The following is a 14,793-nucleotide window of genomic DNA, read 5'->3' as shown; positions in this document are numbered from 1 at the left end:
CAGGGTACCTTTTAGGGACCAAAGAAATTGATTTGATAGACATGTCTCCTTCACACTAGGCAGGGCTTATATGAACACTGCCAGTTTTCAGTTCTTTGAGCTTTTTTCTCTGTAATATAGACCAGTGATTCTCAAAACAGCAGGAACCTGTGTCTACCTTCCCATTTGAAAATGAACGCATATGACTATATACTGACAGATGTCACTAGTGAGGGAGTGGCATCCATGTGACAACATATCTGTTTTCTTTGGCCTGATGCCTTGAAAAGAGTTAAGATTTCCTGGACTGGCCACATCTTAGTGTTTATGTAACCTAAAACGCTTTACAGGAAGCATTAAATGTCTGGACAGGAGTGAGCATTCATAGAACTCCTCAGGCTTGAGTTTACCACCATTCTTTTGAATTATTTTTATAGATGATTACCTCTTTTAAATATGTATAAATTTGGGCCGGGGATTAGGTCAGTAGTTCTGCTGCTTGCCTCACAAGCACAAGGACCCAAGTTCAATCCCTGGTACCAAAAAAGAAAAAAAGCTGTTAACTCTTTGAATATCACTTTAAATGGGGCCGGGGATTTAGCTCAGTGGTTCTGCTACCTGCCTCACAAGTTCAAGGTCCCGAGTTCGATCCTTGGTACCCCCCCAAAAAAAAGTATAAATTTTTTTTTTAGCATATGCACATTTAACTATTTTAAATCTATTATTTCATCCCCTTTTTTGGTACAGTGGTAGGGATTAAACCCATGGCCCTGAGCACACTAAGCGTGTGTTTATCAGTAATTTACATCACCAGCCCGTTTCTCCTAAGTGTTTTTTCGATGCCTGTAATTGTCTTCTTTGAGTTTTTTGTATTAAAAACAAGATCTTAAATGTTAAAGGAGCAGGCATGGTGGCACATAGTTATAATCCTAGCACTCAGAAGGCTGAGACAGGAAGAGTGCTGAGAGTTCAAGACCAGCTTGAGCTACATACATTGCAAGACCCTGTCCAAAAAAAAAACAGTTAAAAAAGAGCCGGGTATGGTGGCGTATACCTGTAATCCCAGCACTTGGGAGGCTGAGGCAGGAGGATCACTGTGAGTTTGAGACAAACCTGGGCTACATAGTTAGTTCCAGGTCAGTCTCAACCACATAATGTAGTGTGACCCTGTCTCAAAAAAAAGAAAGAAAGAAAGACAAGAAAAAGATTTGGAGATGTAGCTCAGTTCAGAAAGCTTGGGTTCAGTCTCTGGTATCCAGCCCCACAACCCTCCAGTCTCCACAAGGTCTTCAGCAGTATCTAAAAATACTAGTAATACTTGATTTTATTAACCTTTCATAGGTAGGTGTGCTAGTGTATGCCTGGCCTGTAATCCCAGAATTTGGGAGATTGAGGCAGCAGGATCACTGTGAGGTTAAGGACAGCCCAGGGCTACATAGTGAGTTCAAGGCCAGTGTGAACTATAGAGTGAGACCACACACACGTTTTTAATACATAAATTTTCTTATGAAATTTTTTATTAAAAAAGTACATGCCTGGGCTGGGGATTTAGCTCAGTGGTTCTGCCACCTGCCTCGCAAACACAAGGTCCTGAGTTCGATCCCCAGTACCAAAAAACAAACAAAAAAGAATACATGCCTGACTACCCAGAACTCTCAGAATTTATATCAAAATGCTGGGTCCAAAGTAATGAAAAAATTTTAAAATCTCAATTATATATACAATGATAGCAAAGTAGAATAAAAATTCTAACCAGGACCAGGGATTTAGCTCAGTGGTGCCTGCGTCTGCCTAGGGATTGAGTTTAATCCCTAGTACGAAAAAAAATCCTAACCAAAAAAAGGAGAAAACTATTTCCTTGGTATTACAAATGAAGGTTTCTATTATTTTTCTTACTGAAGATTTATATTTAAATTATGAGGGTGTTTTCCAAATTGATCAACATTTCCCTAGGAGCAAAGGTCCAATAATGATTAGTCAGAAAATTAAAATACGCTTTAAAACTAAGCTGCTAGCCAAACATGGTGGTGCACACCTGTAATATGAGCATTTCAGAATGCTGAGGCAGGTGCAATTTAGTGATTCATAAGGCCCTGTCTAAAACTATGGAGAGCCGGGCGTGGTGGCACACGTCTGTAATCCCAGCACTCAGGAGGCCGAGACAGGAGGATCGCTGTGAGTTCAAGACCAGCCTGGGCTACATAGTAAGTTCCAGATCAGTCTCAACTACATAGTGAGACCCTGTCTCAAAAAGCCAAAAAATAAAAAAGTAAAAGTACATAGATACATAAACAGGCCTGGGGTGTAGGTCACTGTGGAGGCCCTGGGTTTAATAATCAGTAGCCCTGAAATGCTTCTAGAAGCCAGACATAGTAAGAGTCATTAAGTTAGCTGGGTATGTTGGTGCACACCTATAATCCTAGCACTCTTTGGTTTTTTTGTTTTGTTTTTGATGGGTTTTTTTTTTTTTTTTTTTTTTATGGGTTTTTTTTTTTTTGTCTTTTGTTTTTTTTTTTGGTTGTTTGTTTTTGTTTTTTTGGTACTGGGGATCAAACTTGGGTCCTTGGGCTTGCAAGGCAGGCGGTGAAACCACTGAGCTAAATCCCCGGCCCTCCTAGTGCTCTTAAGAGACTGAGAGACTGAACTTTGCAAGTTCAAGCCCAGCCTGGGCAACTTAACAACTTAGTGAGAACCTATGTCAAAAGAGTGGCAGGGACGGACACACACACACACACACACACACACACACACACACACACACACACACAGCTACCTAGGGAGAAAAGTTATTATAATAACATGAAAAACAAAGAACTAATTTTTCATCACTGTTATCTGATGTGAGGCAAATGAAACTCTGCCTTACTTTCTCATCTTTAAAATGGAAGTAAATGGACTATTCTATGAGGTTGACAGAAGAATTAATATAAAACAAGTAGACTTTTGCCTGGCACATCTGCAGGTATTTTATATTTGTAGGGGTTTTTTGAGGGGATTTTGTTCTTGAGACAGGATCTCACACTATGTAGCCTAGGCTGGATTTGAACTCATGGTAATCCTCCTGCCTCAGCCTCCCAAGTTCTGCGATTACAGGCATGTGTCACCACCACGCCCCCATGGTATTTTAGAAATATTGGTTCTGATTATTTCCCTACATAAGAAAAAAAATCCTAAAAGTTAAAAAGGAAAAGTTAAGCAGATAGAAAAAAGAGGAGCCAAGGATTTAGCTCACTGGCACAGCGCCTGCCTTCTGAGCACAAGGTCCTGAGTTCAATCCCCGGTACCACAAAAAAAAAAAGAAAGAAAAGAAAATCATTTTGGGTCGGGGATTTAACTCAGTGGTTCCACTACCTGCCTGGCAAGCACAACACCCCGAGTTCAATCCCCAGTACCAAAAAGAAAAGAAAGAAAAAAGAAAAGAGAAGAGATTCATATAAAAAAAAACTACTCACAGAAGAAATATAAATAGCCAGTATTGAATACAAAGGGAACTTAACCATATTACTAATAAAACAGTGCAGTTAACATAGCACTGGGAAAAGGAAAAAAATAGGAGAAAATGTAAAAATGGAATTAAGTGTTTGAAGGGGAGGAGGGGGTGAAGGGAGGGTGGGGACAAGGGGAAAAATGAGAACCAAGACCTGGCATGTAAAGGTGCAAGATCCCAGTAATGAATGGAACTGTACTGTCTACCTAGAATGTACCAATAAATTAAATTAAAAAAAAAAACAAAAAAACAGCACTGGGATCTTTTTGTACTATACTGGCAAAGTTTGGGAAATGGATATCACATAATAATTTGAAGTGTTATGGGGAAATTCTTGAAAAATAAATACACACACATAAACACACAGTGTTTCATTATATGGTTCAGGCTGGCCTTGGACTTGCAATGATCTGAGTGCTGGAATTACGGACGTGCCACCATGCTCAGCTATGATTATATTCTTTAATTTTATTTTTTGTTGTTGGTATTTAAGGTGGGTTTGGTTTGGTTTGGTTTTTATGAGACAGGGTCTCATTGTATAGTTCAGACTAACCTTGAGCCTAATTTGTAGCCCAGGCTGGCCTCAAACTTGTGGCAATCAGCCTCCTGAGTTTTGAGATCACAGGTGTACACCACCATGCCCAGTTTATCTTCTTCAATTTTTACTGAATCTTAAGAGTGCTCCATTTTATGACAGAAAAAACTAAGGCCAGGAACTTATTCAAAACCTACTTTTACTGCTAAGAGGCAGCGCAGAATTGACTGCAAGGACTATGCTGTTCTTTTCCCCATGGGATGGTGTATTACAGAGCTAGTTTCCAAAGCAGACTATGTCAGTTGTTTTCATCCTGGAAGGACATTCATATATTATGTGGGAAAAAATTAAGATAAAGAACAGGATATATAATATGATCTCTTTAAAGAAAAAAACCTGATATGTAATACATAGATCTTTTTAAAACTCAGGTAAACAAATTATAAATGTTTATCACTTAAGGGATGGGATTATTGCATTATGTAATTTTAATTTTTCAACAAGCACGTGTTGCTACTATAATTTTGTAATAAGATCTTTTAAAAATCAAATACATTTTCTAAGAAAAAACCTTTCTACTTCTCTTCCTTTTGTTTTTCAGGTGATTCCAGTGAATTCTGCAGGCTCTCCTGTTGGAGATGTGCCATTCATCCGGTCAGGATTGTTGGGATTTGTAGGCCCAGTAAGTGGTACTTTCATGTTGATTCAATATTAATATTTAACTTTTACCTCTGATCTAAATATTTGGACTTTAATTTATAGAACAGAAAAAATTCTGTCTAGCCCAAGGGAGTTACAGTGCGACTTAACTTCTATTTAGTTGCAGTTCTTCAATAAGAATATAAATTGGTGTCAGACATGGTGGTGCATGCCTGTAATCTCAGTACTTGGAAGGCTGAGGCAGGAGGATCGTCAGGAGTTCAAGGCCAGCCTGGGCTACATAATGAGTGTAAGGCCAGTCTTAAAATATATAGTGAGACAGGCTGAGGATTTAGCTCAGTATTTCCTCTGCTTGCCTTGCAAGCGCAAGGTCCAAAGTTCGATCCCCGTACCCCCCACCCCCAAAAAAAATAGACCCTGTCTCAAAAAGAAGAAAGAATAGGGCCAGGGATTTAGCTCAGTGATAGAATGAGTTACTTTTTATTGTTTCTCTTACCCAAGTTTATTTGACTCCTTTAAATAAGACTTTTTGAGGCTGGGTGTGGAGGTGCATGCCTGTAATCCCAGCACTCAGGAGGCTGAGGCAGGAGGATCGCTGTGAGTTTGAGACCAGCCTGGGCTACACAGTGAGTTCCAGGTCAGTCTCGACTACATTGTGAGACCCTGTCTCAAAAAACCAATAAATAAATAAATAAATAAATAAGACTTTTTGTCTGAAATACTTAGTGAGACCCTGTCCCAAAATAAAGCCCGGGAAGGGGGCATATAACTCCGTGGTGCTGTACCTGCCTCATAAGTACAAAGTCCAGAGTTTGATCCCCAGTATCAAAAAATAATTAAGTAAACAAATAAAAATAAAGGGTACCCTATACATAGGGGACAAAGCATTTTCATATAGATTATCAGCTGTACACTATGTATAATAGTAAATTTTTGGAATGAAAATGATTTCTCATTCAGCAGGTAGTCTGTATTTATAGGCACTAGGATTACAGAGCCAGCTAGGACCTGAACAGCCTGTTCTCAGGGTCATAGTGAGTTTGATGCACACATGAGGATGGCAGAGCCAGGCCATAAAGGGCTTACATGATGCAGTGGCAAGTTGGGCCTTGGTTTGTAAGTGATAGGCAGTCATCCTAGTTCAGTCCAGATCCCTCTATTCTTCTCTAATTATCTCCTCTCCTTTCTTCTCCTTTTAGCACATTAACTTATATAAGAGTAGATCTATTTTTATTTCATTTCTTCCCTACCATTTATGGTCTGAGGAGAGGGCATGGGTCTAGAAGACTGACTCTCCTAGAAATAATAGTTTGTACCTACTTTCTTGACTTCTTTATTCAACACCGAGAAATTCTCACAGACCTGCATCCTTTTAGCTTATTTCACTATTGAGGTCCAGGATGGAGCTCTTGAGTATCACATGTGCAGTCTAGCAGAGGGCAAGGTGCAATCCATTGTTTTTTTAGACAGGGTCTCACTATGTAGTCCAGGCTGGCCTTGAAAACATGGTGATCCTCCTGCCTCAGCTTCCCACATGCTGGAATCATGGATGTGCACCACCACACCTGGCCTTAACCCTCTCTTGAGTTCCCGAAACTTCTGTGGAGCTCTTCTGCTTCTTCCTTGTTATTCTGAACTAGTCTATGGGCACACCTAAAATGCAGTCTTATTTTGCTGAAATGGAGTCTTATTTTGGTTAGCTGTGCTCCACTAAAAATTTTCTATCAAAAAGTGGGAGGGGGCTTAGCTCAGCGGTTCAGTGGCCTGCCTTGCAAGCGCAAGGACCTGAGTTCAATCCCCGGTCCAAAAAAAAAAAAAAAGGATGGAACCTGGCTATAGTGCCACACACCTGTAATCCCAGCACTTGGGAGGCTGAGGCAGTAAAAGTCCTGTGATTTCAAGGCCAGTCTGAATTATATAACCAGACCCTGTCTCAAAAAAAAAAAAGGAGAAATGACCATTGGCAAACAATCAATGACTGTATCAGTCTCTTTTAGTTTTAAACACCAGAGCTTTCAAACTGCTGGAAATGGCTAATTCTCCTCTGACATTTGTGACAGTCTAGTAGCTTCTTGAGAACAACACTTATATCTTGGGCCGGGGATTTAGCTCAGTGATTCTGCCACCTGCCTCACAAGCACAAGGTCCCAATTTCGATCCCTATCTTACTCGCTTTGCCCAGTCACTGTGTGACTGCACAGAGTGTGCACTGTGCACAGAGTGTCACGAATGCGCTCACCTTAGCAGCATATTTACTGAAAATCCGTGCATCATTGAGGGAGTTCATTGGTGGTAACTCCCATGAAGATTCAGTCACTGAATATATGTAAATGGCCTGAGACATTTAGGAGTTTTTTTCCAGTACTGAGGATTGAACCTAGGGCAGTGGTGACAAACCTATGGCATTCATGCTACAGCAGCACACAGAAACCTCTGTCAGCATGCGAGCCAAGTAACCCCAGCAGCTGAACATTGAATGACAGTTGTTTTTTCTAAACTAAAACCTCAGTATTTACATTTAATTATAGTGTTGACACTGCAATAAGTAAGTGGGTTTTGGGTAGCAATTTAGGCACTCATTTGCCATCACTGACCTGGGGAGTGTTCCAAGTTACATCCCTAGCCCTCTTTACTTTGAAACAGGTCTCGGTAAGTTACCCGGGCTAGCATCAAACTTATGATCCTCCTGCTTTAGTCTCCTGAGTTGGTGGAATTACAAGCATGCACCACTATGCCTGGCACTATTTAGGAATCTTTTTTTTCTCTCCCCTGGAACAGGGTCTCACTATGTCCAGGCTGGCCTCAAACTCTCAGTGACCCTTCTGCCTCAGCCTCCCAAGTGTAGGGATTGCAGGTGTGCACCACCATATCTGGCTAATATGTAGGAATCTGTAGTAAGTGAGAAAAGTTAATTCACTCACATAAGTCTGGGAAGAGTATTTACTCAGTGATGCTTTGAGTGCTGTGATAGCAATTCCCTACAGCTGTTGTCTTCGTGCAAAAGAAAACCTTCTCTGATGTCCCTCAGACTTTTTTGGTTTTTTAAGACAAGGTCTCACCTTATAGTTGAGGCTGGCTTTGAAGTCATAATGTCACCCAGGCTGGCCTCAGACTTGCCGTGATCCTCCAGCCTCAGCCTTCTGAGTGCTGGGATCACAGGTGTGCACCACCACATATCCCGTCAGGCCTTTTCTATTAAGCTGTTTGTAATCTTGCCAAATGGAAACTGCCTTGTCGTTTTGGACAGTGTTTAATCCTTATAAACTTGAAACAGTGATTCTCATGCTCAAACTATTTTAATTTCCTCCTAATTCAGTAGTAAATTAATTAACATTTTTCTCCTCTGCATTCAACCTGTGAATAGTTACAGAAAATGAAGTAATACATGGTCATGGCCTGGAAAATAAGTTATACTTGTGTGAAATCCTAGTTGCTTTTTTATAAAATTCTTCCCTAAGAATAAATATGAACAAATTACTTCCTTATATACTGTAAATGTGATTGGCTATAGGATGTCACTGATTTTCCCACTGATTTCAGAGATGTCAGGATGTGGAAAAGTTCTTTAAAATCCATTAAATATGGCATTCTTTATTCATATATACATATATGTGTGTATATATATATATATATATATATATAGTGTACACTCATACATATGTATGTACACAAATTTTTAATTTTGTTTTTATCACATCAAACCCAGAGTCACAAACATGGTAGGCAAGCATCGGTCATGTTTTTTATGAGATTTATTTTAAAGCAGGAAGTAAGTGGTGTCACACACCTGTAATCCCAGCACTTGGGAGACAGAGGCAGGAAGGACGCAGGAGTGTGAAGCCAGCCTCGTCTAGAAAGTGAGACCCTGCCATACACACACACAAAATCAAGAAGTTTGCAATGTGTTTTCCTGTTTAAACCAGGGAAACCAAGGTAAACCATGGTTTTGTTTCAGGGCAGCTTGGTGTTCGTCATTGGAAAAATGGATGGATTACTAATGGTTAGTGGTCGAAGACATAATGCTGATGATATTGTTGCCACTGGACTGGCTGTGGAGTCAATAAAGACTGTCTACAGAGGACGGTGAGTGGTACAGGTTTGAGTACTAGCACTAGCGCTTCCCACAGGGTGACTGAGCTGTGAGTCTCTCCACATTGGGTTGCCTGGCTTTGACTGTGTATCTCACAGGGTCTGGTTCTTTGGGTGTATTTGGGAGGAATAAGACATAACTGTATCCTCTATTTCATATTTTAATTACTACTATTTGTTAAATCATGCAAGACCAAGGAGAGTTTCTGCATTTCTTTAGTACAGAGGTAGTGGTGTTCAGGGTAATGGACACAGGTACCACTTCTGTAGTTTATATCTAAGAATTATTCCTCATACTTTTTTCTGACTATATTATACTTTTTTTGGGGGGGTACTGAGGATTGAACTCGGGACCTTATGCTTGTGAGGCAGGCGGCAGAACCACTGAGCTAAATCCCCAGCCCTACGCTATACTATTTTGATGTATAGATTGTCATAGTCCATAAGTGCTAATAATTTCAAAGTCTCTAGAAATAGGCATCTTTTTTCTTTTTACATATTTGAGTAATGTCTTATTTAGCACTCTACAGTCATGGACATATATCTTCAAAGAACCTTAATCTTTTAGTTCTTTTTTGTGTGTGCGTGTGCGTGCTGGGGATCGAACTGAGGACCTTGTATTTGCAAGGTAGGCGTGGTGCCACTGAGCTAAATCCCCAGCTCTTTTAGTTCTTTAAGGAGAAAAATTAATGAAGCCAAAAAAGAACTGGTCCCAGAAATGTGTGGGTTTTTGTAATGTGGCTTCCTCTGAGATGTAAACTACACAGGACACTGGACCTTTTCTGTCTTTGGTCACAGTTGTGTCCCTAACACTCAGCACAGTGCCTCATACACAGTAGCTAATCTATAATTTGTGTGGATGGAAGGGAGGCAGGTGGTGAGCTGGCATGTTCAGCTCCAGTGACTTCCCATTTTTTCATGCATTTGTTCAGCAAATACTCATTGGATGTTTGCTACATCCCACTGTTTTAGATGCTTCAACTGTGGCTATGAACAAAATAAGCCAAGTCTCTGTACATCCTCATGATGGGAATCAGATGCGCAGTGATCAGGGAAATAAATACATGTGAGAGGATGATTACCACTATGTTTACATGGGGGTAGGAGCTTGCTAGCTTACATGGGGTGGTCTGGGAATGCCTCACTAGTAAGGGGACATTTGAGCGGAGACCTCACTCAGAACCAACTCCATCCTCCCTCCCTGGCCTCCCAGGCCTCTGTGATCTGCCCTTGCCTGCGTCTGACTCTCCCTCCTGCTCTCTGCTTCACCACTTTGCTCCAGGCACACTGGCCTTCTCGCTGTTCCTCAAACCTGCCAAGCTCGTCCCTACCTCAGAACCTTTTCGCTTTCCGTTCCTTCTGCCTGGAATCCTCTTCCTCCAGATCTTCACGTGGCTCGCATCCTCACCTCATTCAGGTCTCTGCTCCAGTGTCCACTCCCCAGGGAGGCGCTCCCCAACCACCTGTACCCCACTCTCCCTGGCCCCTGCCCCAGGGTGCTTCCTTGCACATGTGGCAACATGGCCTTTTTCATCCCTCATTGGTTTTGTTCTGTCTCTAACACGTAAGCTCCATGTAGGAAGGAACTGTGTTTCGTTCATCACTTTGCCCCTAACGTTCATGGCAGTGCTGCTTAGTACATGTTTTTGAATGAATCCATCTTCATTTTGGTGATTGTGATTGCACATTTTCTTTTCTAAATTATTCATCTCTGGGTGGCATGGTGGGGATGTCTGCTCTCTAATTCCGGTTAAACAGCGAGTAGGACTGGTTGTGAAGGGAGTCTGATGTGTTTGATCTGTCTCTCTTAGAATTGCTGTGTTTTCTGTGTCTGTATTTTATGACGAGCGCATCGTGGTAGTTGCAGAGCAAAGACCTGACGCCTCCGAGGAAGACAGCTTCCAGTGGATGAGCCGCGTGCTGCAGGTGAGCGCACCCTGGCCTGTCTCCCTGTGGAGGCACTTTGATGGGCTGCTTGTGTTTCCTTATTTCTTTTCTTGCCAGTCATGGCTCACATATTCTGGGAACTACTATCAAAATCAGATAACTGATGCCATTTCTCCTTGGGGATGGCGCAGTGTTTTTCTTCCCACATTGCCAAGAGCAGCTGAACTGATTTGCCTCAGCAGGCTCATTCATGCCCTAGTATTTATAGATGTGCTCACTGTCCGTGTGTGGAACATACCCTTGACTGGAATCAGCTCACTTGGCAGCACTTAGTCACGGTCTCGCAAATGCCATGAGTGGAGCTTTGCTGTGGAGTTAGACGTTGTGCTAGGTGAGACAAACCATGAGGGAAGGAAAATGACTTCGGCTTAGTATCTGGGATTGTTTCTAGTAGGGAGCAGACTAAAACTGTGGAGAGGACCTAGAGTTTATTAAGAATCATGAATTTAAATCTCCTTACCCCAAGGCAGGTGACTGAACTTCAGGGTTTATTTCCTAACCTGTAAAGTAGGTATAAATGATCTCTATTACAGAGGTGCTGGAAGGAGTAAATGCGATAATGGGGTGCATAGTTCCTCACTAAGGATGAGGATTCTTCTCCTCCTCCTCCCTCCTCCCTCCTTCTTTTTTTAAGTGCTGGGGATTGAACCCAGGGGCATTCTCACCAGTCTTCTTCAGCTACATCTCCAGGCTGCGGCTGCTGCCGCCATCACCTCCTCCTCACTTTCCTTCTGCTTCTGCTGCTGGTGGTGGTGGTGGTAGTTCTTCCTCCTCCGCTGCCATCTTCTTGTCCTTGTTCTTCTGGTTTTTCTTCTTCTTGTGCTTGTTATTGTTGTTGTTCTTCTGCTTCCTGTCCTGGTTCTTCTTGCTTTTGTTCTTCAGTTTTACTAAGTGGCCTAATCTGGGCTTGAACTTGTGATCTTCCTGCAGTATTGAGAATGATTCTTTCTCTTTTTCTTTTTCTTTTTTTGGTATCAGGGATTGAACTCGGGACCTTGCACTTATAAGGCAGGTGGCGGCCCCACTGAGCTAAATGTCCAACCCCGCTTGATTATTATTAACATTAAAAAATAATGACCAGGGCGAGGGATTTAACTCAGTGGGGCTGCCGCCTGCCTCGCAAGCACAAGGACCTGAGTTCAATCCCTGGTACCAAAAAATATAAAAAAATAATAATAAAAAATAATGACCATAAGCATTATCACTAATAAGGGTATGAGAGAAGCTCACTCTGTCTTAAATAACATTCCCTGTACTCTGTCTCCACTCTCTCTTATTTTTCTACTTAGCGTTTATCACCATATAAGTAGATAGATGTTTATTATCTGTTTTCTGATCCACTGTAAAGACCCACAAAGGTCAAGATGTCCCTGTCTCTGCTGTTCTCTGCTCAGACACCTGCCCCTGATGCAGTGCTTACACTTACCGTAGTAAGTATTTGTCAGCCAACTGGATGGTCTGAAAAAAGCCTGGTGCCCTTGCAACAACACCTTATGTTATTGGACATGTTCCCGGTGTCTTTAACTTTTCTGTCCGAGACATTTGCATTTATTAGAAAGTATGCAAGCAAACATGAGATAAATGAGAAAGTTAATGACTTTAGAGGTCCCCCACCCACAGCCTGGACATTTTCTTGTTTTTGTTTTGAGACAGTGTCTCACTATATAGTTCAGGCTAGCCTTGAGCTTGTTAGGTAGCCCAGGCTGGCCTCAAACTCATGGTGATCCTCCTGCCTCAGCCTCCCAAGTACAGAATCATAGATGGGTGCCACTACACCCAACTTGACTTTTCAGATTTGTTTCTGTCCTCAGTCAGTCATTCTGAATTACCAGCTAATCTAGCATAGGCTAATTATACTAAAAAAATCAGAAAGGAAAACTGAATGTAGGATTAGGCTGATCTCTGAAAGATGGCTAAAAGGCAAACACGCAAAGGGAATATTACAGACCTGCTTTGTTTTGTAGAAAATGAACTTTGGGGCATAATGGTGGAAACGTAGTGAATTACACATTTATTTTCTTATTACCGAGAAATAAATATATTTTAAGTTCTCAAGATTTTGTTTAGCTGGGCATGGTGTCTCACGCCTATAATCTCAGCATTCGGGAGGCTGAGGCAGGAGTATAGCTTTGAGTTCAAGACCAGCCTGGGCTACAAATTGAGTTCCAGGTCAGTCTCAGCTACATAGTGAGACCCTGTTCTGCCACCTGCCTTACAAGCGCAAGGTCCCGAGTTTGATCCCTGGTACCCAAAAAAAACAAAAGTAATTTTGAACCAGAACACAAGTATTGGAAAAGTGACAAATAGGCAGTCCTTTCTTTTAGGATGAATGTTCCTGTACTATCAGCAGTAGTTTTTTTAGGAGCTCACCTTCAGTATACCTTTCTAAAGCCCAGCTCTTTCAGTCTTTTTGCTTTATATCATTTATGTAATACTCAGACTGTGTGAAAACAGTAACAAGAACAACTGTGTTGAACCTTGTACAAACAAACACAGTTGACTCTGAGCGAGCATAGAGTGACGTTGCTGGTAGCAGAGTGAAGTCAGGGTGGCCTGGCTTAGGTAGCGCTTCGCAGGGGCAACACATGGTAATGTGGTGAATCACTTAAATGGGAGCCCATTTAAAAAACTTTGTTACAGATTTCAACTGTTTTGACAGATACTGTTTAAAAGAGAACGTGTTGAAGCTGATAAATCACTAGCCCTACACATTTAGATTCTTTTACCATCCTTCTGTTATCTCTGCCATAGTTGAAATATGTGTGGGATCTTAATGATTTTCTTTAGATTTTAAGACATAGGAGATCACAGTGATCTACACTCTAGATCTAGTATGGATAAATAAAATCTTACAGTAAAATTGTAGATTATGCTAGGAGTATGTTAAATGTGGTTCAGGTAATCTCACTTAATATTTTTCTTTGAATTTTTCTAGGCAATTGATAGCATTCATCAAGTGGGGGTCTATTGTCTTGCTCTGGTACCTGCCAATACATTGCCAAAAACGCCACTAGGAGGGATCCATATATCTCAGACCAAACAGCTCTTTTTGGAGGGATCTCTACATCCTTGCAACATACTTATGTGCCCACATACGTGTGTGACGAATTTGCCAAAGCCCCGGCAAAAGCAACCAGGTAATACACTGGCTTTCAGGCCATAACTTTATAATGGGAACTTTAAGAAGCTAACACGTGATGGCATAAATCTTTGTGTAGAATTTGACTTTACAAAGACCAAAATAACACAGGAATGGCATTAGCTGACAAAAAACAAAGAGGATGAGACCCTGCAGAATAGGCTTTATTGGGTTTATTATTGTCTCTTCCAAGTAGTATGCTTGCAATTCTCCTGGGTATAAATTGTGGGTCAAGATGATCTGAATTCTACGGGTACAACTAAAGGTACAACTAGGTAAAAAGAAAGTACCCGGGGCCAGGGATTTAGGTCAGTGGTGCTGCTGCCTGCCTTGAAAGCGCAGGGTTCTAAATTTGATCCCCAGTACAAAAAAATAAAGTGACCTTTGGGCTGAAGGTCATATCACACTGGTTTATCTAGGTGTTGTTATCTTATCTGGCTGGGGTGTAGGAATCCAATCCAGGGCTTTCACATGAGCTACGTTCCCAACCTTTGTTTTTTGTTTCTTTTTCAGTACTGGTGATTAAACTCAGGACATTGCACTTGCGAGGCAGCGGGTGGCACCACTGAGCTAAATCCCCTGCCCTGCCAACTGTTGTTGAGATAAATTCTCACTGTTACTTTTATTAGGCTGGGCTTGAATTTGCAGTCACCCTGCCTCAGCCTTCCAGAGTGCTGGGATGACAGGCATTGACCACCACACCTTGCTTCAGTTACCCTTCTCGTACTGACACTGTGTATAGAGTTAAAGTAAATGTGCTATTTGTCAGTTTCTGCCAGTGGAGAAAGGGTTTACTGAGGCTAATATTCTAAAGGACTGGTCAAAATCAAAAATTTGCATTATTGATCAGGAAATGTATAGAGAGGGCTGGGGATTTAGCTCTGGTTCCGCTGCCTGCCTCCCAAGTACAAGGGCCCGAGTTCATTCCCCAATACCAAAAAAAAAAAAAAAAAAAAG

The 14,793-nt window shown here is 41.5% G+C and overlaps 1 protein-coding gene across 1 annotated transcript in view; it reads left to right on the top strand.

Annotated features, from left to right (window-relative positions):
* The window catches only part of Dip2b (disco interacting protein 2 homolog B), a 140,722-nt gene that overhangs the window by 87,636 nt on the left and 38,293 nt on the right, over window positions 1–14,793 (top strand). The window contains exons 20-23 of the mRNA XM_033763889.1: window positions 4,603–4,683; window positions 8,617–8,744; window positions 10,562–10,676; window positions 13,633–13,834. Coding sequence (XP_033619780.1) covers window positions 4,603–4,683; window positions 8,617–8,744; window positions 10,562–10,676; window positions 13,633–13,834 — 526 coding nt within the window. The remainder of the gene's footprint in view (window positions 1–4,602; window positions 4,684–8,616; window positions 8,745–10,561; window positions 10,677–13,632; window positions 13,835–14,793) is intronic.

The sequence above is a fragment of the Fukomys damarensis genome, unplaced genomic scaffold (genome assembly GCF_012274545.1).
Source record: "Fukomys damarensis isolate Sample0158 unplaced genomic scaffold, DMR_v1.0_HiC HiC_scaffold_15, whole genome shotgun sequence".
Lineage (NCBI taxonomy): Eukaryota > Metazoa > Chordata > Mammalia > Rodentia > Bathyergidae > Fukomys > Fukomys damarensis.
The sequence above is the reverse complement of the archived record's forward strand: the minus strand, read 5'-3'. Positions and strand labels throughout refer to the sequence as shown.